Source organism: Pseudopipra pipra, chromosome W (genome assembly GCF_036250125.1).
Source record: "Pseudopipra pipra isolate bDixPip1 chromosome W, bDixPip1.hap1, whole genome shotgun sequence".
Classification (NCBI taxonomy): Eukaryota; Metazoa; Chordata; class Aves; order Passeriformes; family Pipridae; genus Pseudopipra; species Pseudopipra pipra.
Window position 1 is genome coordinate 12,117,654 of NC_087580.1, and position 27,206 is coordinate 12,144,859.

The 27,206-nt window shown below is 55.7% G+C and overlaps 1 protein-coding gene and 1 long non-coding RNA gene across 2 annotated transcripts; both read right to left on the bottom strand.

Moving 5' to 3' along the window:
* Window positions 1-672: 672 nt before the first annotated feature.
* LOC135406218 (uncharacterized) lies at window positions 673-1,686 on the bottom strand. The gene is made up of 2 exons (XR_010426235.1): window positions 1,565-1,686; window positions 673-1,454 (listed from the first exon to the last, which is right to left on the bottom strand). It is a non-coding gene; the product is annotated as an uncharacterized LOC135406218 (long non-coding RNA).
* Window positions 1,687-1,768: 82 nt separating this feature from the next.
* On the bottom strand, window positions 1,769-26,152 carry LOC135406289 (PHD finger protein 7-like; the record flags this gene model as incomplete). Its single annotated transcript, XM_064640711.1, has 5 exons — window positions 26,056-26,152; window positions 2,824-2,930; window positions 2,390-2,746; window positions 2,062-2,175; window positions 1,769-1,928 (listed from the first exon to the last, which is right to left on the bottom strand). Coding segments are annotated over exons 2-5 (645 nt in total), but the record flags the coding sequence as incomplete, so codon positions are not given.
* Window positions 26,153-27,206: the final 1,054 nt, after the last annotated feature.

Genomic DNA, 27,206 nt, shown 5'->3' on the forward strand with positions numbered 1-27,206 from the left:
CCAAGCGCCGCCACTCCAGCGCCGACCGCGGCCGTTCCCAAAGCGCCGGCCATGTGCGGGGAGAGCGGGAAGGCTCGGGGCGACTGAGTGTGGGGGCTGCCCTGGGCAGAGCTCCCCCTGCGATCCCAGCATGCTCCCGGCGGGCAGTTTGGAGCCAGGCAGCCATTCCTGCAGGCTCTTAGAGCAGGAAGCGATCGCCGCTGGGTCACAGCCCACAGATGTGCCTGGGGAAGAGGCTGCCCCGGTAACACCACCGTGCACGGGCAGTGGGGGCCGCCCTGAGGGGAACCCCACCATGGCACCGCCGGGGCCGCCCCGCAGAGCTGGGCTGCGGCTGCCCACACCTGAGGAGAACCCCGCCATGGCACTGCCGGGGCGCTCCTGCCCCCGGGCCGCCGGCAGCAGGGACAGGACGGGGCTGCCAACACCCCGGCAGTGCTTCCCTGCCTTCAGTGCATCAAGGCGGTGGCACCGCTGGATTGCAAAACATTCCAAACATCTCCCTTGCAACACCAAGGGGAAACCATAGAATAGGAAGGAAAGGAAAGCTGTGCCAAAAGCCAAGGGGGATGAAAGGGAAACCTGAACAAGATACTACTAAGCCTTGGTCTTTGCAATAGCCTCCAATGTGTCAGGTGAAACTTTACAATGAAAATACTAAACGCTACAACATCAAAAGTGCCACTTGCATAATTTTGCAAATACATAAAAATATTTTAAAAAGCAGTCCTATACATTTATTGAAGGGATTTGATAAAGGGATTTGATACGTTGCTGACAGAACCAGTTTCACGTGTGGGATGTCCTTCGTGCTTCCTGGCTGGGGGTGCATCTCCCAGCACTTGGGGCTGCCACACGGCTCCTGTCACGGCAACTTCTAGATTGGCTGCATTCATCTGGGGTCCGACGTTGCTGGCGGGACTGGTTTCGCCTTTGGGGTGTCCTCGATGCTTCTGGCCGCTGTTGCACCTCCCAGCCCTTGGTGATCTCACGCGGCTCCTGTCACGATGACTTCTGGACTGGCTCTGTGTATTGGGGGTCTGATATTGCTGCCAGAAGTGCTTTTGCTTGCAGGATGTCCCTGTTTGTGTCTGCCTGGGCCTGCGTCTCCCAGGACTTGGTGCTGGCTCATGGCTCCTGTCATGGGGACTTTGGGACCGGCTCTGTGGATTTGGGGTCTGACACTCCTGGTGGGCGTGGTTTTGCCTTCGGGATGTCCTCGCTGCTGTGTCTCCCTTGGGTTTTGCCTCTCAGAACTCGATGTGACTCGCAGTTACTGTCATGGGGAGTCCAGGACCGGCCATATGGAATGGGGTCCGACGTTGCTGGCACGAGCAGTTTTGTGTCAGGTCAGGCCCAGGACTGCTGGAGCAGGTGCTGTCCTCAGGTTCTGAGGAGCTGCTGTGGGATGAGTCTGATGTCACCTGGTTCTCAGTGCTGGGGCTGCTCATCTCCTGTGAGGGAGATTGCAGAGACTGCTCCGATGTTGCCTGTTGGGTGGTGCTGGGGTTGCTGGTCTCTGGTGCTGGAGAACTCGGAGACATCCCTGATGGCACCTGGTTACCAGTGCTGGGGCTGATGGTCTTGGGTTCATGGGAAGGCTCCAAGCCTGACTGTGTGGACAGGCTGGGGCTGTCAAGCTCAGGCTCTTCCATGGGGGCTGTAAGGGGAAGCAGGAGGGTCAAGGCCACCCAGAGTAAGATAGGCCAGAGCAGTGCCCCCAGCCCTCCTGGAGCAGACAGGCTCTGCCAAACCCACCCAGGGCACCCGCTGCCAGGTCCAGGATCACCAGGGATGTTTGCCTCTTACCTGTGCCCAGACCAGCACAGTCATCCCATTCCCAGCTGGTTATGCTGGCCCTCAGGCCAGAGCAGGGTCTGTGGGTGCCCTCAGCAGCACAGGAGGAGCACCAGAGCAATTCCCAGGGCCTAGGGAAGCAAACGGGTTCATGGAGGTGAGGACAAAGTGTCCAAAGCATGGGAGCTTTGAAGCTGAGCTCTTTTCCTGGGTCCTTCTGCTTCAAGCCCTGCAGGGCCCTGGAGGGCAGCTTTGGCAACTTACCCCTCCTCCTCTGCCTCCTGCCTGCCTCCTGGAAAAAGGCACTCACGGGCATCACAGTGCCTGTGTCTCTCTCCTAGCTCAGTGAATACATTAATGCCCTCCCATGATGGTGGCCTGAGGAGAAAAGGGAAAACTGATGAGCTCTCTCTGCCCTGGCATCGCGCAGCTGCAGGGTGTCCCTGCCTTCCCCCTGTGCCATTTCCAGCTCCTGCGGGAAGCTGAACCCGGGACTCACGGAAAAGGGCAGGGCCAGGACTGCTGGGGCAGGCCCTGGAACAGCACAGCGCTTGCACCCCCTGTGTTGTGAGCCAGGCAGAAGGACACCAACCTGAAGGGGATTCGGATCCCCATGGTGACCATATCCCTGAGAAAAGTGTGCCTGTTTCTGCAGATGGGGCACTGGAGGGATAAAAATCCAGAGCGCAGAGCCTGTCCCTGCAGGAGAAACACAAGCAGCCAGAGTGAACCCCTGGTGCTGCTGAGCCCCTGCTGTGCCCCCCGGGGCGACAGAACCACTCCTACTTGGCTGCAGTCCCTGTGGAACCAGGCGGTCATGCAGGCCGGGCACACCAGGGTGTTGAAGGTCTTTCTGTCCTCCACAGGCTCCAAGCAGATGAGGCATTGGGTGCCCGGCTCTGGAGTCGCCTCCACTGCCTGCTGTGGGCTGTGTGCGGGGCAGAAGGCCCTGGGGGGAAAAGGGGTGGGTGAGGTGAGAAGTGCTGGGCCCTTCCCTGGTGGTGGGGAGGAGGGCACAGGAGGTACCTGTACGGTGGCATGAACTGGGTGACACAGGGCAGGTGGAAGCTCAGGTCACAGTCTGTTTGACAGCAGGCGATGGTGGCCCCACTCTGGCCACAGATGCAGCAGCTCTGGAAAGAGCAGAGCAGCCCCATCAGCAGCAGCCTCAGGGCCTCCTCCTTGTCCCAGAGCTGGTTGGAAGGGCTGGGCTTTCCTGCTTGCGGTCTGGGCTGAGCTCCAGCAAACCTCGCCTGGCCCAAATCTCCCTGCTCTTGTCAAGCTCTCACCTGCTGTGCCGCCCAGGAGACTATATCTGGGATATCCCTTGGGAGAAAAGCCCTGAGTCCTCCTCAGTGAGCCGGGTGGTGATGAAGGTGGCTGGTAAAAATCTGCAAGAAAAATGACACTTATCAGGAGAGAGTGGCAGGGACTGCCTGTCAAAAAATGGAGTAACTCACCCGGCAGAACTCGTGGGCCCAGAGTCCATTTATCTGAAGGTTTTCTCCGCAGATGTCCAGGTCAGCCTCTGATCGCTGACACAGCAGGCATGCTGGAGGGAGAGAGACAATGGCCCTGGGCATGGCACCTGTGCTGCCCACCCTGACAGCCCCTCTGCCAGGCTGCGGGAGGGGCACTTTGCCCTCACCTGGCTCTATCCATCTGGGGGCCTCGTCCTCTCTGTCCGACACGGGACACGTCAGTGGTGGGTCCCTGTCTCGCCGTCCCACCGGGGAGTGGAGCTCCCAGCACTGGGTGCTCTAACACGGCTCTTGTCACGGTGACTTCTGGATGTGCTGGATGAACTGGGGGTCCAAGGCTGCTGGCGGGAGTGGTGTTGCCTTTGGGAAGTCCTGGCCGCTGTCTCCTTTGGATTTCGCCTCCCAGCACTCGGTGCTGGCGTGCACTTGCTGTCATGGGGACTTCTGGACCGGCCGGATGGATTTGGGGTCTGACGTTGCAGGCGGGAGTGGTTTCGCCTGCGGGATGTCCCTGAGTGTCTCTGCCTGGGCCTGCGCCTCCCAGGACTTGGTGCTGGCACATGGGTCCTGTCCTGGGGACTTCTGGACCAAAGGTGTGGAATTTGGGCCCGACGTTGCCGGCGGGAGTGGTTTTGCCGGCGGTCAGGCCCCCGACTGCTGGAGCAGCTGCTGTCCTCAGTTTCTGGGAAGCTTTTCTGGGATGACCCCGATGTTACCTGACTGTCAGGGCTGGAGCTGCTCGTCTCCTGTGAGGGGGATTCCAGAGTCTCCTCTGATGTTGCCTGTTGGGTGTTATGGAGGTTGCTGGTCTCTGGTGCGGAAGATCCAGGAGATGGCAGCTGGGCGCTGGGGCTGGGGCTGACGGTCTCCAGTGCTGGAGAACTGGGAGACAGCCCTGGTAGCGCCAGGCTGCCTGTGTTGGGGCTGATGGTCTCACGTTCCCTGGAGCTGTCAGAAGGCTCCAGTCCTGACAGTCAGGCCATGCTGGGGCCAGCAAGCTCTGAGTCATCTCAGGAGGCTGTGAGGGGAAGCAGGAATGTCAAGGCCACCCCAGGCCCAGCCAGGATAGGCCAGAGCAGTGCGGCTCTGCCAAACCCACCCTGGGCACCCACTGCCAGGCCCAGGGGCACCAGGCCCAGGGTTACCAGGTGCTTTGCTTCTTACCTGGCTCCCTCCCTTTGGGGGCCTCCTCCTCACTGTCTGGCATGGGACATGTCAGTGGTGGGTCCCTGTCTCACCGTCTGAGCGGTGAGTGGGGCTCCCAGCACTGGGTGCTCTAACACGGTTTCTGTAATGGCGACTTCTGGATGTGCTGGATGAATTGGGGGTCCGACGCTGCTGGCGGGAGTGGTGTTGTCTTTGGCAAGTCCTGGCTGCTGTTTCCCTTTGGTTTCGCCTCCCAGCACTCGCTGCTGGCATGCAGCTCCTGTCATGGGGACTTCCGGACTGGCCGGATGGATTTGGGGTCTGACGTTGCAGGCGGGAGCGGTTTCGCCTGCGGGATGTCCCTGATGCTTCCTGGCTGGGGGTGCGGCTCCCAGCACTTGGTGCTCTCACACAGTTTCTGTCATGGGGACTTCTGGACCGGCCGGATGGATTTGGGGTCTGATGCTGTTGGCGGGAGCGATTTTGTGTGCAGGATGTCCGCAATGTTTCCTGGATGTGGCTGCTCCTGCCAGCACTCGGTGCTCTCCCATGGCTCCTGTCATGGGGACTTCTGGACCGGCCAGATGGATTTGGGGTCTGACGTTGCAGGCGGGAGCGGTTTCGCCTGCAGGATGTCCCTGATTGTCTCTGCGTGGGCCTGCGCCTCCCAGGACTTGGTGCTGGCACATGGCTCCTGTCCAGGGGACTTCTGGACCGAAGCTGTGGATTTTGGGCCCGATGTTGCCGGCCGGAGTTGTTTTCGGAGTGGGCGCTGGTGCTGGGGCTGACGGTCTCCAGTGCTGAAGAACTGGGAGACAGCCCTGGTAGCGCCAGGCTGCCTGTGTTGGGGCTGATGGTCTCAGGTTCCCTGGAGCTGTCAGAAGGCTCCAGTCCTGACTGTCTGGCCACGCTGAAACCAGCAAGCCCCAAGTCATCTCGAGAGGCTGTGAGGGGAAGAAGGAGGGACAAGATCGTTCCAGACCTGGGACAAGATAGGCCAGAGCAGTGCGGCTCTGCCACACCCACCCTGGGCACCCACTGCCAGGCCCAGGGGCACCAGGCCCAGGGTCACCAGGTTTGTTTGCCTCTTACCTGTGCCCAGACCAGCACAGCTATCACATTCCTAGCTGGTTATGCTGGCCCTCAGGCCAGAGCAGGCTCTGTGGGTGCCCTCGGCAGCACAGGAGGAGCACAGGAGCAGTTCCCAGGGCCTGGGGAAGCAAACAGGTTCATGGAGGTGAGGACAAAGTGTCCAAAGCATGGGAGCTTTGAAGCTGAGCTCTTCTCCGGGGTCCTTCTGCTTCTAGCCCTGCAGAGCCTCGGGAGGCAGCTTTGGCAACTTACCCCCCCTCTTGTGCCTCCTGCCTGCCTCCTGGAAAAAGGCACTCATTGGCATCACAGTGCCTGTGTCTCTCTCCGAACTCGACGAAAGCATTAATGTCCTCCTCTGATGACTCTCTGATGGGAAAAGGGAAAACTGATGACCTCCCTCTGCCCTGGCATCGCGCAGCTGCAGGGTGTCCCTGCCTTCCCCCTGTGCCATTTCCAACTCCTGCGGGAAGCTGAACCCGGGACTCACGGAACAGGGCAGGGCCAGGACTGCTGGGGCAGGCCCTGGAACAGCACAGCACTTGCACCCCCTGTGTTGTGAGCCAGGCAGAAGGACACCAACCTGAAGGGGATTCGGATCCCCATGATGGCCATATCCCTGCGAAATGTGCCATCAAGACTTCTGCAGATGGGGCACAGGAGGGAATAAAGTCCAACATGCAGAGCCAGTCTCTGCAGGAGAAACACAAACAGCCAGAGTGAGGCCCTGGTGCTGCTGAGCCCCTGTGTGCCCCCCGGGGTGACAGAACCACTCCTACTTGGACGCAGTCCCTGTGGAACCAGGCGGTTTTGCAGGCTGGGCACACCAGGGTGTTGAAGGTCTGTCTGTTCTCCACAGGCTCCAAGCAGATGAGGCATTCGGTGCCCGGCTCCGGAGTCACCCACACTGACTGATCTGGTCTGTGTGCGGGGCAGAAGGCCCTGGGGGGAAAAGGAGTGGGTGAGGTGAGAAGTGCTGGGCCCTTCCCTGGTGGTGGGGAGGAGGGGACAGGAGGTACCTGTATGGTGGCATGAACTCGGTGACACAGCCTCCCTGCTTGGCACAGGGCAGGTGGAATCTCAGGTCACAGTGTCTTTCCCAGCAGGGGATGGTGGCCCCGCTCTGGCCACAGATGAAGCACCTCTGGAAAGAGCAGAGCAGCCCCATCAGCAGCAGCCTCAGGGCCTCCTCCTTGTCCCAGAGCTGGTTGGAAGGGCTGGGCTTTCTTGCTTGGGGTCTGGGCTAAGCTCCAGCAAACCTCGCCTGGCCCAAATCTCCCTGCTCTTGTCAGGCTCTCACCTGCTGAGCCGCCCGGGATACTATATCTGGGATCTCTCTTTCGTCAATATCCCAGTCTTCGAGTCGCAGAACGGGGCGGTCAGGAGAGTTGCTGACAAAAAACTGCAGGAAAAGGACACTCACTGATGAGGAGAGAGTGGCAGGGACTGCCTGTCAAAAAGTGGAGGGAGCCCGCAGTGCAACTCACCAGGCAGAGCTTGTGGACACAGAGCCCAAATAGGAAAATTTTTTCTCCGCAGATGTCCGGGTCAGCCTCTGATTGCTGACACAGCAGGTATGCTGGAGGAGAGAGAGACAATGGCCCCAGGTATGGCACCTGTGCTGCCCACCCTGACAGCCCCTCTGCCAGGCTGCGGGAGGGGCACTTTGCTCTCACCTGGCTCCCTGTCTTCGGGGGCTTCCTGCCTGTCTTCGGGGGCTTGCTCGTGTCTGTCTGCCATGGTGATAGCAGGGCGTCTTTCCTCGGAACACCAAGGTCTCTTCCAAGGTGCTCCTCCACTGGTTCCGAGGTAGGAAACAGTGACACTGAGCCCGAGCCCAGAGTCCGGTTTTGTGCCCTTGGCCCCACGGGTCACAGTGGCCACTGTGACATCAGCACCCTGCACCTGAAATACGGGCATGGATGGCCTCAGCCCCCCCCCCCCAGTGTAAGGCGGCCCCTTGGCAACCGAGGTTCCGAGGCGGGTCCCGAGCCCTCAGTAACCACAGAGCCGGGGCTGCTGCTGCAGCAAGCACAGGGTCAAATGCCAGGCCCTGGGGCAGCCACCAAGGACTGTTGGATGAAAAGTGCTGTTCAGGCAGTGCCACTCCAGGGCTCCAGCCCTGGCCAAGGCAAATCTCTGCTCCTGCCCCTGGCACAGGGAACACTGCCAGCACATCAGGGATGCTGATTCCCCAGCAGAGGTGCCTGAGGGCTGCAGGAAAGCCAACATCACTCCAGTCTTCAAAAAGGGCAGCAAGATGGACCCAGGAAATGACAGGTCAAATACAGTCACCTCCACCCCCAGAAAGGGGACAGAACAGCTCATGCTGCATGTCATCTCTAAGCCGGTGGAATAAAAGGAAGGGAAAATCATGCCTGACAGTCTCCTAGCCTTCTGTGCTGGAGTGACTAGCTGGGTAAGTGAGAGGAGAGCAGTGTCTGTTGTCTGCCATGACTTCAGCAAGGCTTTTGACCCTGCCTCCCAGAACACCCTCACAGGCAGCTCAGGAAGTGTGGCTTAGATGAGTGGACACTGAGGGGGTTGAGACCTGGCTGAATGGCAGAGCTCAGAGGGTTGTGAGCGTGGCACTCAGTGCTGGGGCCAGCCTCGTTCGACCGGTTGCCCAGTGACCTGGCAGAAGGGACGGAGAGCACCCTCAGCACGTTTGCTGATGATATGGGACTGGGAGGAGTGGCTGAGGCACCACAAGGCTCTGCTGCCGTCCAGTGAGTCCTGGGCAGGCTCAAGCGTTGGGCGCAGAGGCACCTAATCATGCTGCACAAAGGCAACCATTGGATCCTGCTCCTGGGTCCCATGCTCCAGAACTGGTGCACTCAGCTGCTTTCCTGCTCCCTCAGGGGTCCATGGCAGCACAGACAGGCAGTTACAGCAAACTCCCTGGTGACCTAAGAACTTCTTGCACTTCTGGAAACAGAATCCATTTTCAAACACGCAACTGGAGAGGCCAATGGTACTCTATTTGAACAATAATATAAAGAATAATTTGCTTACTATCTAACAAGATTACAACTTAGAAATTAGGAACTTCAGGTGGAAGTGTGGAAAAGGAAAAGAAACAACTTTTTATTAACAAAATCTAAATAAACAACAAATGGTGCAATCAAAAACTTTCAGAACAAACACAAAGTCCCAATTCCCCAGGTGTGCTGGGAGAAACCTGTGGCAATCCAGGGAGGGGGGAGAGAAGGCAGGACTGTCCTGGCAGTTCAACAGCTGCTCACAGCCAGCAAAGAAGTCCCTTTTTCCCCACAGGCAGTCTTGGAAGCAGAATGCCTCGCTCTGAGATGGGTCGGTCTCTCTCTCTCAGTCGTTCTCCAAAAGGTGTCCCGTGGGGAGAAAAACTTCCCCTCAGGAAAAGGGAAAGAGGTGGCCAAAAACCAGGTCCCGGACCAAACCCAAAAGGACTCCCCCAGCTCTCCCTGCGGCCACAAACTGCCCCGGGAGATCTCCCTCTCTCCCCGCTCCTGCATGTGCGGCCCCGCTGTGCCCCCACCCCGTCCCCAACAACAGGGGCAAGTGCCGGATTCTGCCCTGGGATGGGGCAACCCCGCATGGACAGACAGACTGGGAAGGAGAGGCTGGAAAGCAGTGCTGGGAAAGGGCCCTGGGGGTGCTGGTGGGTGGCCAGTTGGTCCTGAGTCAGCAGTGCCCTGGCAGCCAGGAGGGCCAAGCCTGTCCTGGGGCCATCAGGCCCAGCATGGCCGGCCGGGCCAGGGAGGGGATTGCCCCACTCTGCTCTGCCCTGGGGCGGCCTCACCTGCACCATTGGGGCAGTCTGGGGGGGCACAATGGAAGGGAGAGATTGAGCCATTAGAGAGTGTCCAAAGGAGGGCAGCGAGGATGGGGAAGGGCCCTGGGGGGAAGGCGTGTGAGGACACTGAGGGCACTTGGTGTGTTCAGCTGGAGAAGAGGAGACTGAGGGGAGACCTCACTGCAGGTCCAACTTCCTGGGCAGGGGCAGAGGAGGGGCAGGCCCTGAGCTCTGCTCTGTGTGGACCAGGGACAGGTCTGAGGGAATGGCCTGGAGTTGTGTCAGGGGAGGTTTAGGTTGGATCTTAGAAAAGGATTCTTCCCCCAGAGGGTGGTTGGGCACTGAACAGGCTCCCCAGGGCAGCGGGCACAGCACCAAGGCTGGCAGAGCTCAAGAAGTGTTTGCATGATCCTCTCAGGCTCATGGTGTGACCCTTGGGGATGGGCCTGTGCAGGGGAAGAAATTTAACTGTACTCCCCCCGAAACCAGCAAACCCTTTAGGGGCTCTCACAGAAACATCCCACAGTCCATTTGCCACCTGGAAACAGTGACTCTGAGTTCCTGCTTCCCCAGCCCCAGGGATGGTCTCCTTGTCTGCTCATTCCTCCACACTCTCTTCTCAGAGATGGCATCTTAACCAGACAAGCCCCTGGGAATAATTTACTTCTAAGTCTTCAATTCTTTTGTGGTTAATTAGACAGATCTCAGAAGTGCATTCAAAGTGAATATCTTATATTAATAAAACCATTAAAAAAGATGGTTTTTTTGTGTCCTGTTTACTTTTTTCCTGTTTTAACATTGATATCAGCAATCCCCAGTCGATATTGATCCCAAGCACCTCCTAATTCAGTCTGAATACATCAGAAAATCAGGACCCTTTTATGTCTGACAATCCATCAGACTTTATCCCTATCCCCACCCCACCATTCCCTCATCAAACCCCTGGCACTCAAAGCAGCCTTGGGCAAATCTGAGCTCCCTCCACTCAAGGCTGGACCTGCAGGTTTCAGCTCCTTGGCACCAACTCCCACCTGCTTGGCTTGGAGAAAGAGCTGCCTGAGACACAGAGGGATGTTCATTTATTGCCAGCAAACAAAACCAGAGGAAGGCACAGCTCAATAAAACCCAGAAGTCCTTCCCCTGCTGTATATTAGGTCCACATTGCCTCCAATGAAGTCCTCTTTGCACAGTAGATAGTCTTAGACCAATGGCAAACACCTTCTGTGTCAAGCACAGAGCCCAAGGTCCCCCCAACACTCCCTGCCCCGCATTCTGTCCATATTTGCCCTTTGCACAGAGGGAGTCACACACTGAAGTCACAAGATCCCTCAGTCCACAGAGGGAGGAAAAGAGACAGTGAAAGAATTTCTGTGTTGTGCAGAGCTAAATCTGTACTCATCCCAATATTCTGGGCTTACAGGACCTTTATCAAACACATTCTGCAGCATCTCTTCACTGGGCAAACATCTGTGGGGATGGCCAGGCCCAAGGAGTGGTGGGCAATGGAGTTCCAGCCAGGGGTGTTCCCAGGGCTCAGCACTGGGCTCAGGGCACTTCAATCTCTTTCTCAATGATCTGCACAAGGACATCGAGTGCAGCCTCAGGCAGTTCCCAGGGGACACCAAGCTGGGGGGAGTGTTGATGTGCTGGAGGGCAGGAAGGCTCTGCACAGGGATCTGGACAGGCTGGATCCATGGGCCCAGGCCACTTGGAGGAGGTTCAACAAGGCCAAGTGCCGGGTCCTGCCCTGGGGTCACAACCACCCCAAAGCCCTGACCATGCCCTGCAACTGGTCCCCACAGCCTGTCCTGTGTCCTTAATCCCTCCATTTCCAAGGACTCTGTGGGACAAGGGAGCTCTGTGCTCTGGGTACGGAGGGAGCTCCAAGTGCCACTGGAGTGGGAACCACAACTCCTCAGGTTTGTGTTCTTTGGGAGGTCTGGAACTGGTGAGACTTAGAGACACAGAAAGTTTCTCTTCATTGCCCACAAACAAAATTTAAACACGATACAATTTATAAACATCCCAGCTCTTTCCTCAGTTTTCCTCAGCCGCAGTGACCTGGAGAATGCCCGTCCTTGATGTGCTGGTGCCACAGCCCAGGGTGCTCCTGGCCTCCCCTGGTGCCAGGGCACACGGCTGCCTCCTGCCCAGCTCCCTGCCCACCCACAGCTTCTGACAGGGCTGCTCCCAGCCAGGCAGCTCCAGCTGTGCCATGGCCAGGCTGAGTCCCCTGCAGGGGCACACACTGCCATTTGTCCCTCGGGGATTTCAGCAGGTTCCTGCCCAGACGTGTTCTCCTCCTCCCTGAAGCCCTTCCCCGAGCACAGAGACCTGAGAGACCTTTCCAGGAAAGACTCAGGCAGAGAAGCCAGGGAGTCCCTGAGCACCACATCAGTGTCTGCTGGAATTAAACCCCCCTCCCCATTGCACAGCAGCCCTGCCTTTCCCTGCTGCAGCCTTGGTGTCCAACACAGCCCTTGAGGCTCTTTGGGCTCTGGACTTTTCCTGCAGCCCCCAACTGCAGGGGAGCTTTGCCTTTCCTACAGTCCCCCTGCCCAGCCCAGGCCATGCCCAGCAATCCCTTGTCTGTCCCTGCCTTGCTGTCCCCCCCTGGCAGTGGCTCCGTGGCCTCTTTGTGCCCCGCTGCTTCCCAGCTGGTCCCACAGCCCCCTGGGCAGGCCCAGCCCAGCACAGGAGCACTCAGGGTGGGGAAGGGCCCCTCTGTCGGGATGCCCAGGGCAGTCCTTGGCCTTGGGCACCCGGGGCCTTCCTGTTCAGCCCCTCTCCAAGCTCCTGGACAGGCCATGTCCCCTGTGGGGCCTCACAGCCAGCCCTGCTCCAGGCTCTGCCGGGCTCTGGGCCAGCAGAGAGGCCGGGCAGGGCTGGCCATGGCCCTGGCACAGGCCCTGAGCCCAGCAGGAGGATGGAGGGGGGCCCAGCAAAACTCACCCCTAACCCTGGGCTGAGCAGCCACTGCTGGGAATGGCTGGGGAGAGAGGCTGGGGGGGACAACTGTCCTGGGCCACCTTCCTGCTCTGTTCCTGCCACCAAGGGCACAGAGCAGCCTCCTCTCGCTGGCACTTGCATGTTTTCCATCCCTTCCACAGGCCCTGGCTCTGCACCACAACCCCCCTGGGCTGAGTCCTCCCCCTGCACGCTCACACAGTGTCACAGACACACCCAGGGCTTTCTCTCCCAGCTCCTTTCCAGCCCAGCCCAGCTCCCTCCAAGCTCTCCCACCTGCCCTGAGCTCTCTCCACCCCCAAGGGCCTCTCCCCAGCACAGCCCAGGCGGCTCTGGCCCCACAGCCTTGCCCAGGGCAGGCTGCTCTGGGCAGTGGCACCACAGCCCCAGCCCCTCTGGGCACAGCAGAGCTGGAGCTCCGAGAGGACTCAGCCCCAGCCGGGGGGGAACGTGCTTGGCAAAAGGGAAAGGAGGCTCCGGGTGTGCCCTGCTCTGCTCTGCAGGAGATCCTGAGAGCTCTGCAGCCCCTCCCTGCCATCCCATGCCCCCAGGCCAGCACAAAAGCCCCGGCCCCTGTGGTCCTCCAGAGCTCTTCCAGCTCCAGGCACAGGGCCCATCCCAAAGCTGGGGCAGCCAGAAAGCTGTTCTCATTTCCTGATCAGTCCTGCTCTGCTCAGGAAAGGAATCTCAGACAAAACCTTATTGCAGGTTCATTTATGTCACTCAAATGCAATATGAGACTCCCCAGGTAGACTAATTCTCTGGGACACACAAGATGGGGGCTACTGAAGAAGGAGGGAATGAAAACATGACTTTTTTTAAAAAGAAAACATCAAAACTATAGAAAATAAAAAAAAATGTACATAAGGAAAGATCTCATTGTTCATGGAAGTTCTGGCACACAGTGGGAGTGTCATTCAGCAAACAATATTCTACAATTCAACATCACGGACTGTTCTGACCCAAAAATCAAAACCCCTGGAGGTACACAGAGTGTTTCCCCTCCCTCTGCATCATCCACCAAGTGCACCCAAGTCCTTGAGCAGAAACAATCCCATGGGTGAGTTTGCCTTTGCTTAAGGCAGGACTAATGCAAACTGTCCTCCCTAACATATTCCTCACATGGACCACAGGGATTTTATCCCCTTCAATGGTACGAAGAGGTTCTTTTTGGGCAGGGCCAGTTCAACTGGTAGAGTTAACTAACTCGGTTTGTGTGATGCCTTAAAGCTTTCTGGATATTTTTTTTTTTAATTTAAAAGTAGTTGTGCAGTAAATGTAGATGTTAATGTAGCTGTATTAGATGCAACCCTTTAGCACAGTCGTTTACAGAGACCCAATCTTATTACCTCATTTGATATCAAACTTTCTAAATTCCTTTAGCGTGTTTAGACTTCTTTTCAAGGTAGAATTGTAGAAAAACACCTCTATTGAACACCATCACACCCTAGGCCTGGACAACAAGATCCCACAAGAGACAAAGCAACCTTCAAGCCCAGAACTTTGGAGGCGCTCCAAGGACTGTACGTGCTGTGAAGAAGAGAAAGATGAGGAAGAAGGGGTCCCAAAGCCCCCAAACCCAATTCCCCAAGGGGCGTGTCGGGGGCAGAACTGGGCAGAACTGGGGGGTGGAGAGTTCTGGCATTGGACAGACCATCTTCTAAAACTGTAGAACCATTGCCTGGGAGGGTGCGTCGTGTGTGTTCCCCTGGGCCTGTGGGCCTGATTAAAGGACCTGCTCTTTTGAGCTGATCTTACACACTGAATTGGCCTGGAGTTTTCTCTCTTGAGCTTACAGGATTAACTAACTAGGTGGCTTTTGCTAAATGCACGTCCCAAGGTTTGAAGGTCCCACTGCCCATTGCTGTCAAGGTGGTTTGGAACAGTCCACTCTACCATTCCACTTTCCCAGAGGCTGGTGCAGGACAGGGAATATGACCCATCCACTCCATGCTGAGCTCTCTGGTCCAGGTGTGCACAAGGTTGTTTTGGAAAAGAGTCCTGCTGTCCAACTCCAGTGTTTCTGGAGGGCCATGTCTCCACAGGACTTGCTTTTCCAGGCCCAGGATGGTGCTCTGGGCAGTGGTGGGAGGCACAGGTGGGTGTCTCCTGCCATCCAGGGCTTGTGTCCACCATTGTCAGCATGTAGAGCTTGCCTTGGTGGGTTTGGGGAGTGTGCTGGGATCAATCTGCCAGGCCTGCCCACATCTCTATTTCAGCCATCATCCCCTTCTTGGCCTCTTTGATGGCAGCACACATTTCCCAGTTCTGGAGAACCTGGCAGTTGGTGTCCATGGTTAAATGCAGCCCTGGATCACAAGCCCAGCTGGATGTTGCACCTCTTCCCTGAGGCCCTGAGGTGTCCTGGGCCCAGGGAACCAGGAATAATTCCCCCTTGTGTTGCCAGTCCAGCTCTGCCTGAGACACTTTCATCTGGTCAGTCCCATCCCCCTGTCCATTGTTGGATGTCACTCAGGAGCCCAACTCTTGGCTCCCTGTGCATCTCCAGGATGGACTTTCACAGCCAACCTCTCTGCCCGGGTGGCAGGAGGGCCTGCCCTGATAAGGCCTAAAATCCCCTCAGACAATGCCAACAGTGCCAGCTCTCATGCAAGCTGTCTGTGAGATCTGAGAGTTACTGGTGCCACCATGGGAATGGTTTTGGTGTTGGATGATGCTCAAACCAGCCTGGTTCACCCAACTCCAAACACACATCCTGCTTTTGGAAGTTGGATGGGACAGAGAAGCTGGTAACTGGCCTGTCCATTTGTGAGGAGCAGTCAATCCCTTCCCACTAGAGAAGTCCAGTCCCTTTCATCCAGGCAGGTTCTTCTGACACAGCCCTGCTTGGGGTAGATGTGTGGAGATTCCTGCCTTGGCTGGGGACGCCCTCCAAGGACACTCCTCAAGGCTGAGCAAAAGAAATCTCCCCACGACCGTTGGTCTGGGTGAGTTCCATCAGATCTCTACATAATAATTATTTCTTTTGGCTAACTTTAATATAATTGTTTCAATAATTGCTTCAATATAGTGCACTATCCTATCTTATACTGTACTACTAGTAGTTTTAACCTTCATACTGTGTAGTAAATAACTCTGATTAAGATCTTTTGTCTGATCATTTGTAAGAATAAATGATTCACTTTATATAAATATTCTCATTTGGCCAATCATTGAAACTTGTGGGACAAAAATGTTCCAATCCCACTTCTGTAATTCCTTAAATTTAATTTGTTGACAAAATCTGAGGCAAAGATTGGATCCCTTATTCCTTGAGGCTCTGCAGTGCAACAATGGCTCCTTGATTCCATGAAGTTGCACTGTTTCCCACCGTTCTTGGGCTCCATAAGGCCCTGCAGTGTGACAACAGCCCACTGATTCCATAATTTTCCCCAGTGTCACAATGGACCCTTGATTCCATGAGATTCCTCAGTGTCCCGTTGGTTCCCTTTGGTTCCAAAAGGTTCTGGGATGTCACACTGGCCCCTTGATTCCCTGACATTCCACAGAGTCCTGGGGTCCTTTTGATTCCATGAGGTTCCACAGTGTCCCATGTTCCCTTTGGTTCCAGGAGGCCCCAGTGTATTCCAATGGCCCCTGGATTCCAGGAGATTCCACAGTGTCCCAGGGTCCCTTTGTTCCCAGGAGGTTCCTTTGTTTCCATCAGACCCTGCCACGTCCCAGACTCCCTTTGGTTCCATGAGGTGCTGCAGGGTCACAATGTCCCCTTTATTCCATGAGGTTCTGCCATGTCCCAGGGTTCCTTCGGTTCCATGGGGTTCCACAGGGCCAAAACTCCCTGGTTCTTATCCTTCCAAAACTTGTGGGCCCATTCTCTCCCTGCCTGGGATGGAGCCCCATTGTGTTTGTGCAGGAATGGATCCATGGCCATCCTGCCACTGCACCAATTGAATGCTGCACAAACGTCACTGCAGGCCTGACCCTGGATGCAGGAACAGTCTGGGAACTCCAGGCCTGCTGACATTCAGCAGAGCCAGTCGGGGTCCCAAAGAGCACAAGTGATTGACTGCAACCCCTGCAGTTCTCTGGCATTGCTGGGGACAAATGCAGGAACTGCCAGGAGCTCTGCAGAGCCCTGACAGTGCCACTGCAATCCCAAGCTGCATTGCCCGGGGCAACCCTCAGCACAGCCAAGGCCACAACCCTTCCTGAAAGGTGTCCCTTCTGGGCAGGGCCAGGGGGACAAACCCCTCCATCTGTCCCTGCACATGTTGGGTCCAATTCTCAGCCCCCACTTAGGGACAAAGTCAGGCTACATTGGGTGTTTAGCTTTGCATTTGCTTCACTCTTTTGTGCTTCCAACACACACAGAACTCTGGGCAGAGTCTGCCCCCCCAAAGAACACCAGACCTGACTAGTTGTGGCTTAGAAGGGTCTCTCTAAAAACATGGCAATTCATGTCCTAGATATGGCAATTCTTTGGAGAAGGAGTTTGGGACTGAAAGAACCACAGAATGATTTGGGTTGGAAGGGAGCTAAAAGGTCATCTGGTCTAAGTCCCTGGACATGGACATCTTTTACTAATTGAGATTACTCACATTCCCTGACCTTGGACAAATACAGAGATGGGGCATCCACTTCTCTGGGAACCTGTTCCAGTTCTTGCCACCCTCAATGTTAAATATTTCTTCTGATTATAAATAAAATACTCCAGTCTTTCAGTTTAAAGCAATTGCTCCGTGTTCTGCCACTACAGGCCTTGGTGAAACATATCCCTGTGTTTTCCTTAGACTATGAGCACCAGGTGTTCATCTGCAAAAACCTTGGAGAGTACCCAGGGATCTCCCAAGAAAAGATTTGGAGGCCTCAAGCCCATGACCACTCTGTAGGGACTAAGGAGCTGTGGGCTCCATGGTGTGGAGACTGAGGACAGTGCAGGAGTAGCCAGAGAGGGCTTGAAGGGGGGTTTCAGAGATGAAGGATCCTTTTGTCATAGCAGGAAACAGCATGAAAAATAAAGAAATACTGCCAAGTTCAGCTGGAGAGGTCCAGAATGGAAACAAAGAGAAAGGAATTTCACTCTGAGGGCAATGGTGTGATGCAACACATCCCCCAGGAGGAGTGTGGATGAGCCCAAGGCTTTGTGTGTGCAGGAAGAGCCAGGGAGGACGCAGAGATGTCAGTGCAGGAAGGTGCCAGCCAGGTGGGGCAGCCGGGGGGATGACGACAGCCTGCAGGGAAAGGGGCAGGGCATGGACACCGTAGGGCAGCCTGGGCTGGAGAGGAGACAGGGAGGGGGAGAAGCTGAAAGGCCCTGACAGAGCCACCTTCTGCAGGCCTTTGGCCAGGGCTGCTGTCTGTGCCCCTGATGCCAGGAGGAGATGAGTGCCCCTTGCAGCCCTGGGGCCTCATGGCCTCCTTGTCCCTGCTCAGCAGCCTGGCAGGTGCCACCCCATGGGCCTGCCCTTGGCACTGCACATCCCACATCCCAGTGCCCCAGGAAGAGCCCTGAGGAATGAGGCAGGGACAGGATCTGCCTTCCCAGGGGCTGGGGGTCAGGGCTTGGTCCTTTGGACTAATAAAACACATCCAGGTTTCCTTATCATCAGAGCCACCTTTCCATTGCTTGTCCATACTTGTCATCACTGGAATTTTCTGTTCCAATTGGAACCTGGGGACACTTTCACAGTCGTGTCCCTCAGTGGGACCCATTAACACTACAAGAAACGTCAGCATTTCAAACTCATTTTGACTTGTTGAAATATTGTTTGAACTTCCTCTCAGGGACTGAGTCTCATGTAAACAACATCAAACCCCCCGAGGGTCATGAAATGCCTGGGGCTGTTGCTGTGCTGCTGAGCTGGGCCGGGCTCCTGGCACACAGGGAGCTCCTGACAAGCAAGAAGAGCTTCAAAGAGACAGCTCTGCTGGTGAGCAGCTCCTCTGCACAGCCCAGCAGGGCTGAGGGCACTGCCAGGGCAGCTCAGGGACACCAGCAGGGCACAGACAGAGCTTGAAGGGGCTCAGCACTGGCAGGAGGGCTAAGAGCTCCCTGAAGGAGGAACCTTGGCAGGGCTGCACACAGTGAGTCTGTGGCTGCAGGGCAGTGCAGGGGCAGCTCCTGGAGGCATCTCCTAAAGCTGGCCCAGCCCCAGCTGATGGGATGGGTGAGCAGGGGCTGTTTTGGGGCACTTTGGAAGAGCTGTGAAGCTGGGGGTGCAGCCAGGGGTGCCCAGGGCTGTGGGGCAGAGCAGGGTCCTGCAGCCCAGGGCGCTGTGCTGGGCAGGGACTCTGCTGCCTGCCAGGGGCAGCTCTCAGCAGGCCCGAGGAGCTGATCCCGGGGCTGAGGCACAAGGGCTGTGGGCAAGAAGCAACCCCTGGCAGGGCAGGGAAGGGCTCTTCACCTGTTTAGAGCAGGCTGCAGATTGTGAGAGCTGCTCAGAGCTCCATGTCATTACAGAACATTTCTCAGGGGAGTTTTAGAAAGCACAGCAAGTCATGGGATACCTGAAAGTGAAGGATCCTGTTCTTTCCATCTTCAAATATATGTTTTCTGATTGGGAAATTGGTCCTAAAAATTAATCTCACAGTTCAGGAAGAGGCACTGAAACTCCCAATCTGTTCCTCTTAGAGGAGAACAGACCAGGCAGTATCAGAAATCACCACACCTGTGCCTTACATGTAGCTCTGGGTCACTTTTCCAGCTTCCTCAGGGTTGCTCTGACGTTGCCATCAGAGCCAGCACAGCCAGAGATTCCCCTGGGCAATGCTGCACTGCTGGGCTGGAACAGAGAACATTTAACAAAGCTGCCCTTTTAAACAGTGCTGCCCTGCACTCCTCAGACTGTAGGTATTTGGGTTTACTAAAATTTAATTTGCATGTGAAGTTATGTTCAGGCAGCACGAGGGAAAGCACAGGGCAGATGGGAACAGAGGGAGGGACACTGCAGCTCTCCTGGCTCTGCACTGAGCTACAGAGAGCTGTGCTGTTTGTCCTCTCTTGTTTAAAGTCTCGTTACATTTTGCATCATAAAAATGAGGATTTGTACCCTAACAAGAACAGGTATCAGGTGCAACCATAGGAAATAATAACCACAGACAACATTGTTTTAAGGACATGCTAAGCCTTTCCCCTGAAGCACACACTGTTCCACGTCTTGAGAGTGGAGACTGAACTTTTCTATTCAGGGTGGATGATGCCTGACATCCCTTGGGAGGGTTTGATGCTGTCACAGACCAGCTCCACGTCCCCACTGGAGCAGAGGAAAACTGAGCCCTTGGCAGCACATGGGCAGAGCTCCTGTTCCTCACAGCACCCTCAGCCACCACAAGAAAGGGAAAGGAAAAGCCTTTCAGTTCTGGGGATTTCTATGAGAAATAAAGTGGCTTTGCTTAGAGGAGTCTGTCTTAACTTCTCCCTGTCCTTTTGTGTTTCTGAGCAGTGTCCCTGTGCTGGGAAGCAGCAAATGCCCAAGAGCAGCTCCCTCACCCAGTTCCTCCTCCTGGCATTGGCAGACAGGCGGGAGCTGCAGCTCCTGCACTTCTGGCTCTTCCTGGCCATCTCCCTGGCTGCCCTTCTGGCCAAGGGCCTCATCCTCAGTGCTATAGCTGCGACCACCACCTGCACACCCCATGGGCTCCTTCCTGCTCCACCTCTTCCTCACAGACCTGGGCTGCATCTGCACCACTGTCCCCAAAGCCATGCACAATTCCCTCTGGGGCACCACAACCATCTCCTACATGGGATGTGCTGCACAGCTGTTTCTCTTTGCCTTTTTCATGTCAGCAGAGTTTTCCCTCCTCACCATCATGTGCTACGACCGCTATGTTCCCATCTGCAAACCCCTGCACTACGGGACCCTCCTGGGCAGCAGAGCTTGTGCCCACATGGCAGCAGCTGCCTGGCCACTGGCTTTCTCTATTCTCTGCTGCACACAGCCAATACATTTTCCCTGTCCCTGGGCCAGGGCAATGCCCTGGGCCAGTTCTTTTGTGAAATCTCACAGTTCCTCAAACTCTCCTGCTCACATTTTCAGGGAAATTGGGCATCTCTTGTTTTCCATCTCTTTATCATTTGGTTGGTTTGTTTTCACTGTTTTCTCCTATGTGCCGATCTTCAGGGCTGTGCTGAGGATCCCCTCTGAGCAGGGACATCACAAAGCCTTTTCCACCTGCCTCCCTAACCTGGCCATGCCTTCCCTGTTCCTCAGCACTGGCCCATTTGCCTACCTGAAGCCCCCCTCCATCTCCTCCCCAGCCCTGGATCTGGCACTATCAGTTCTGTACTCAGTGGTGCCTCCAGCACTGAACCCCCTCATCTACAGCCTCAGGAATCAGGAGCTCAAGGATGCCCTGAGGAAAATGATGACTGGATGCTTTTCAGGAGCAATAAAGTGCCTGTTTTCTGGTGCATAGCATTCAGAATGGGACTCCTTCATGGCCCAGCCTTCCTGCTCAGGTTTTTCGTGGCGATCATCGGGTTCTTCTTGCAATAATTTTCTGTGCAATGAAATATTATTTTGCATCTGCCTTCTAATTTAGTGTCTACCCATTGAATTGGACCCAGAGATGTATAAAAAGTGAATTGTGCTCTCTGAGTATTTAAACAAAATAAAGGACCCCGCAGTGTCTTCTTTATCCAAGACCCTTCTTCTTAGCTGTTCCCAAAGGACAGCACACTGCAGGACAGGGTGTATTTGCAAACGGGACGGGGACAATAATCCCAGCCCAGCAGCACTGCCAGGGAGCAGCAGTGCTTGGTCTTTGCAGAGCTGCTCTCTTGCCACTCCCACACTGTCCTCCTGAGCCCCTTTCTCGCTGTAAGGCCTGAGTGCTCTCTGAGCACAGTCCTGTGGGCTGAAGCCCTTGGAGCACAGACAGGGAAAGGCCCTGGGAACTTGTGAAGCAGAGCTGGGCTCCCTTCCAGCATCTCCAGGATGCTGTGGGATCTTCTGAGGCCACTGCATGGACTGGGTCACTTCTTCTGTCACCTTGCTCCAGGGCTGGAACTCTCCTGCAGTGTCATCATGACACTGCTGCTCTCTGCTTTCCAGGTTCCATTTTCAGATCCAGTCTTCCCCTCCTGTTCACAGGGACATCCTGTGAGTGCTTCAGAGCTGCCATCCTGGGGCAGCTCCTGCCCAGCGTGGGCAGGCACAAGGTCTCTCCAGCTGCTCCTCTCCCCTCCCCAGTGCCACTGTTTTCTGCAGCCTCCTCCTCCTTGCCCAGCACAGCCCTCCTGGCACAGTTGGACACAGTCCTTGTTCTACCCCCTCCTCAGGCACCTGCCCAAGCCCCTCAGCTCCAGCCTGATGGCCACAAACCTTCAGGGCAGGGAGGCACTGGGCAAAATGCTGAGGAAACCTTTCAGCTGCACTCAAATCCAGTTGGAGGGGTTGGCCTCGAGGAAGAAATCAATTCTCATTTTCCAGAACCAGCAGGACAACCTGTGTTGTGTCCTGGACACTCCTCTGCAAGTGTGGGCTATGGAAAAGGTTTTGGTGTCAGGGCTGTTGAGAAGGCTGGGCAGTGTCACTGGGAGACCTCTCCCAAACCCTTGGAAAGGCCAGAGCCATCCCAGAGCTTCCTGGGGCCTTGGCAAAGGCAGACATGGAAGCAGTCTGCAAACAGGGCAGCAAGGAGGGTTGGCAGAGTTCCACACTGCTCAGGCTCAGCAGGGAAGGGGATAGGGCAAGTCCTCCTGCAGCCATTGCCAGGCATGGGAAGGACAAGGCAGGGATTGCAGAACGCCTGTGGGAGGGAATAGAAGGGGATGTTTTGTGCCCAGACTTTATCAAGGCCCTTGACATGGTTTCCTGTGGTCTCCTTATGGCCAGACTGGTGAGAGCTGGACTGAAGAAGTGGAAGATGTGGTGGGTGGGAAGTTGGCTGAATGAAGAGTGTCAAATAAAATCCATGGTACAAAGTCCTCTTGGCAGCAACTTCCTGGTGAAATCCCTCAGTGACCATCTCTTGAACACCACTAGAGAACATCTTCATTATCTCTCTGTACAATGGGACAAAATGTGTTTTCAAGTCCTTTGTGAATGATGCCAAATTTCAGAGAGCCCTTGAGCAACCTGTCCTGGTTTAAAGACATTTATTGAGGTGGGAACTCCAATCAAATTAACTCACTCCCCTTTTATTCCCCACCAGTACAAGGAGACAAAATACAAAGAGGTATAAGTGAAAAAAATAACAGTTTACTGTTGGGGAAGAAGAAAACGACTGGCAGAAATACCAGGCTTGGAGACAGATCTATAACCCCTGAGATGACTAATCTACACCGAAATGGACACTAATACACTGGAAAAGACGTTTATTTACCGGACTTGACTACCATTGCACTCACAGTTTTTCCCCAGTTTTCCCCAGTTTGTTGTTGTACTGTTCTAGTGTTGTATGTACCCCAGCTTGTTGTTTTAAAAATCATATCCTCCATATTGTCTCCTTCTTCCCTCACAGTTTTCCCGCCAAACCCTGTTGTTCTGCCCTGTTTTCCCGCTCCTCTGCCTGCTATTGGCTGCTGTTTGGTGCAGTGCAGAGGTAGCTCCTATTGGCCCATTCTCCTGGTGACACCCAGACTCCGCCCATCTCTACCCTGTTGCCCTATCCCAAGAGTCCCTGAGTTGTCAATCCTTTACTCCTCCCCTATCCTGAGTCCAGCCCCTGTTCCAACCCTCTGTAAGTCCCTGCTTGTCCTAATAAAGTTGGCATTGCTTCACGAGACCTCAGCTGTGTCAGGACCCTGATTTGCAGTGCCCGGTCCCATTTTCCTTTCCCCCGCGGGCCGTGGCAATTTACTGATGAGAAATAGAGCAGCAAAACCAGCAATACCAACAGAACAGTTCAAAGAACAGCAGAGAGAGAAATTGCTTCCTCTCTGCCCCCCTGCCCCAACTCCCTTTTGTAAACAGATCAAAACAGGGATCAACACGTACCTCCCTTCCCCCTTTTCCCCCTGAATGAACAAAGAACAAAAAAGAAACCAAGGAAAGAGGGGGCAAAGCCAAGTCTGGGCAAATCTCTGGTCTGAGATCAGTTGTGCTGCCCAAGAACACGCTGACTCCAGAGGTGTCCAAGCGGGGCAGAGCCGGCGACACCGGTCCCTGCGGCGGCGGGGGGGAGGCAGGGGCTCTGCATGATTCCATGGAGTTCTGGGGAGGCACAGGGGGTGCCATGAGACTCTTTTCCTCCTAAAGATTTAATTTTTCTCTCTTTACATTCAGCCCCTCGGTGACTCCCGAGAGCCCTCTGCAAAGCCATAAACTGACTTTTGGAGGAGCTTTTGGACACCCCCGGCAATGGAGCGGCGCTACGCAAATTGCGTAAGGGGGCCAGCAATCCTGCGGCGCTACGCAAACAGCGTAAGGAGGGCGCCGGTAATGGTAATGGAGGTGTTACGTCAGTTGCGTAAAGCTACGCAAGTGGCGCAAGGGTCCTGCCCTCAGCACTACGCAAATGACGGGAGGGCCACGGTGGCTTCCTGAGGGCTCGCGGACCTTTCCCACTTCATCGCAGTCCTCTCCAAAGACTCCCAGTTTGTCCCAGTCCCTTCCTAAGGGCTCTCAGTTCCGTCTTAAGAGCTCCCAGTCCATCCCAGTCCCCTCCTAACGCCGCTGCCCTCAGCGCTACGCAAACGGCGTAAAGGGCGCTGCCGTTGCCCACAGCCCTACGCAAACGGCGTAAGGGGGCGCCGGTAACGGCAAGAGAGGGGCGCTACGTAAACTGCTTTAAGCTACGCAAATGGCGTAAGCGCCCTGCCCTCAGCGCTACGCAAATGGCGGAGAGCCCCGGTTCCTTCCTCGGGGCTCCCAGTTTATCCCAGTACCTCCCAGTCCTTTCCTAAGGGCTCCCAGTTCATCCCAGCTATCGCCGCCTTCTCGCGCTTCCAGAATTTTCTCCCTCCGCTTCCCAACTATAAAAGGGACTTTCTGTGCTGAACACCGAGCCGGGAGCGCTGACGGGCTCGGTGCAGGGGCCCTGTGGTATTTGGTTTCTCTACAGTTCATGTTTTTATAATGAAGGGAGAAGGGTTAATAATCTGTCGCAAAGGACTGGAGCTCTCAGAGCCAATTAGTCCTCCAGTGAACCATTTAGCTGCTGAAATAAATCCAGTCTCAGGCACGCAATGAGCAGGATTCGAGACAGAAAAGCCTGTGTGGGTACGCGGGGCATTGAGCTCCTGCAGATTTGTCCACAGGTGCAACTTGGTACATTTTAGTACTGAGTGCTTTTGATACACAAACTGGCCACCGAAACTCTCTTGGGTCATAACGTGCAAAGGTGGGACAGCTTTATCCAGAACACGTAGACCACACAATTTCTCAAAGCTGGATCAGAATCTGTGCCAGCCTGTGGTGGAACCATGAAAGCCACCCCCAGGAGTTGCATTTCCCATTCGGATATCAGGTGGGGACAAGTCCCTGCCACAGGAATGGAAAATCCATGGTGGGGTGGGAAGGGCCAAGATGCTGCCCTGGCAGAGAAGGGGGGATGTGCCACTGCAACATCTCCCAGCAATGCTGCTGTGGGTGGAAAAACACCATTAAGGTGGGACAAAGTCTAGGAAAGCAATGGCAGAGTCTGTCTCCCTCTAAATGTGATGTCTCCATCATCCAGACCCAAAGCCATGCTTTGGACCTCCCTGCACCAGTCTTGGTTTTCCAGCTCCTTAACTGCATCAGAACAAGACCAAAAAAATTACTTCTTTTTATATTCTTGTAGTGGGTTGACCCTGGCCAGACACCAGGTACCCAATAAAGCCACTCTCACTCTCCTTCTGCAACTGGACAGAGGACAGAGAAAAAAAACAGCTAAGAATTCCTGAGTAGAGATAAGAGCTGGGAGAGGTCAGTGACTGATCACCTTCACGGGCAAAACAAGACTCCAAGTGGGGATAGTACTTATATTTATTACTAACAGGATAAGAGACAAAGAGTGAGAAATAAAACAGTCTTAAAAACACCTTCCGCCACCTTTCCTTCCTTGTTCTCCCTCCTCCCCCCCAGCAGGGAGATGGGAGGGGATGGGAATAAGGGTCACGGTCAGTTGTTGTTTCTGCCGCTGCTCAGGGAGAGGAGTTGGAGTCCTTCCCCTGCTCCCGTGGGGTCCCTCCCAGAGCAGTACCTCCAGCCCTCCTGGAGCAGACAAGCTCAGCCAAGCCAACCCTGGACACCCATTGCCAGGCCCAGGGGCACCAGCTGCCAGGATCACCAGGGTGCTTTGCCTTTTACCTGTGCCCGGGAGTGCACAGCCATCACATTCCCATCTGGTTCTGCTGTCTCCAGGCCAGAGCAGTGTCTGTGGGTGCCCTCGGCAGCACAGGAGGAGCACAGGAGCAGTTCCCAGGGCCTGGGGAAGCAAAGTAGTTCATGGAGGTGCTGAGCTCTTCTCCTGGGTCCTTCTGCTTCAAGCCCTGCAGAGCCCTGGGGTGCAGCTTTGGCAACTTACCCCTCCTTTTCTGCCTCCTGCCTGCCTCCTGGACAAAGGAGGCAGTGCCTGTGTGTCTCTTCTAGCTCGGCCAATGCATTAAAGCCCTCCCATGATGGTGGCCTGATGGGAAAAGAAAACTGATGAGCTCCCTCTGTCCTGGTATTGGGCAGGTGCAGGGTGTCCCTGCCTTCCCACTGTGCCATCACAGCAGGGGATGTTGGCCCCACTCTGGCCACAGATGCAGCAGCTCTGGAAAGAGCAGAGCAGCCCCATCAGCAGCAGCCTCAGGGCCTCCTCCTTGTGCCAGAGCTGGTTGGAAGGGCTGGGCTTTCTTGCTTGGGGTCTGGGCTGAGCTCCAGCAAACCTTGCCTTGCCCAAATCTCCCTGCTCTTGTCAGGCTCTCACCTGCTGAGCCGCCTGGGAGACTATATCTGGGATCTCCCTTGCACCAATATTCCAGTCTTCTAGTCGCTGAACCGGGATGTCAGGAGAGTTGCTGACAAAAAACTGCAGGAAAAGGACACTCACTGATGAGGAAAGAGTGGCAGGGACTGCCTGTCAAAAAGTGGAGGGAGCCTGCAGAGCAACTCACCAGGCAGAGCTTGTGGACACAGAGCCCATTTATCAGGAGTTTTTCCGCACAAGATGTCCGGGTCAGCCTCTGATCGCTGACACAGCACGCATGCTGGAGGGAGAGAGACAGTGGCCCCGGGCATGGCACCTGTGCTGCCCACCCTGACAGCCCCTCTGCCAGGCTGCGGGAGGGGCACTTTGCTCTCACCTGGCTCCCTGTCTTCGGGGGCTTCCTGCCTGTCTTCGGGGGCTTGGTCCTCTCTCTGTTCAGGGGCTTCCTGTCTCTCTTTGGGGGCTTGCTCCCTTTCTTCGGGGGCTTGCTCGTGTCTGTCTGCCATGGTGATGTCAGCAGGGCGTCTGTCCTCGGAACACCGAGGTCGCTTCCAAGTTGCTCCTCCACTGGTTCCGAGGCAGGAAACACTGACACGACCCCGATGTTACCTGACTGTCAGGGCTGGAGCTGCTCGTCTCCTGTGAGGGGGATTCCAGAGTCTCCTCCGATGTTGCCTGTTGGGTGGTGTGGAGGTTGCTGGTCTGTGGTGCTGAAGATCCAGGAGATGGCAGCTGGGCGCTGGGGCTGGGGCTGACGGTCTCCAGTGCTGGAGAACCGGGAGACAGCCCTGGTAGCGCCAGGCTGCCTGTGTTGGGGCTGATGGTCTCACGTTCCCTGGAGCTGTCAGAAGGCTCCAGTCCTGACAGTCAGGCCATGCTGGGGCCAGCAAGCTCTGAGTCATCTCAGGAGGCTGTGAGGGGAAGCAGGAATGTCAAGGCCACCCCAGGCCCAGCCAGGATAGGCCAGAGCAGTGCGGCTCTGCCAAACCCACCCTGGGCACCCACTGCCAGGCCCAGGGGCACCAGGCCCAGGGTTACCAGGTTCTTTGCTTCTTACCTGGCTCCCTCCCTTTGGGGGCCTCCTCCTCTCTGTCTGATGTGGGACATGTCAGTGGTGGGTCCCTGTCTCACCGTCTGAGCGGTGAGTGGGG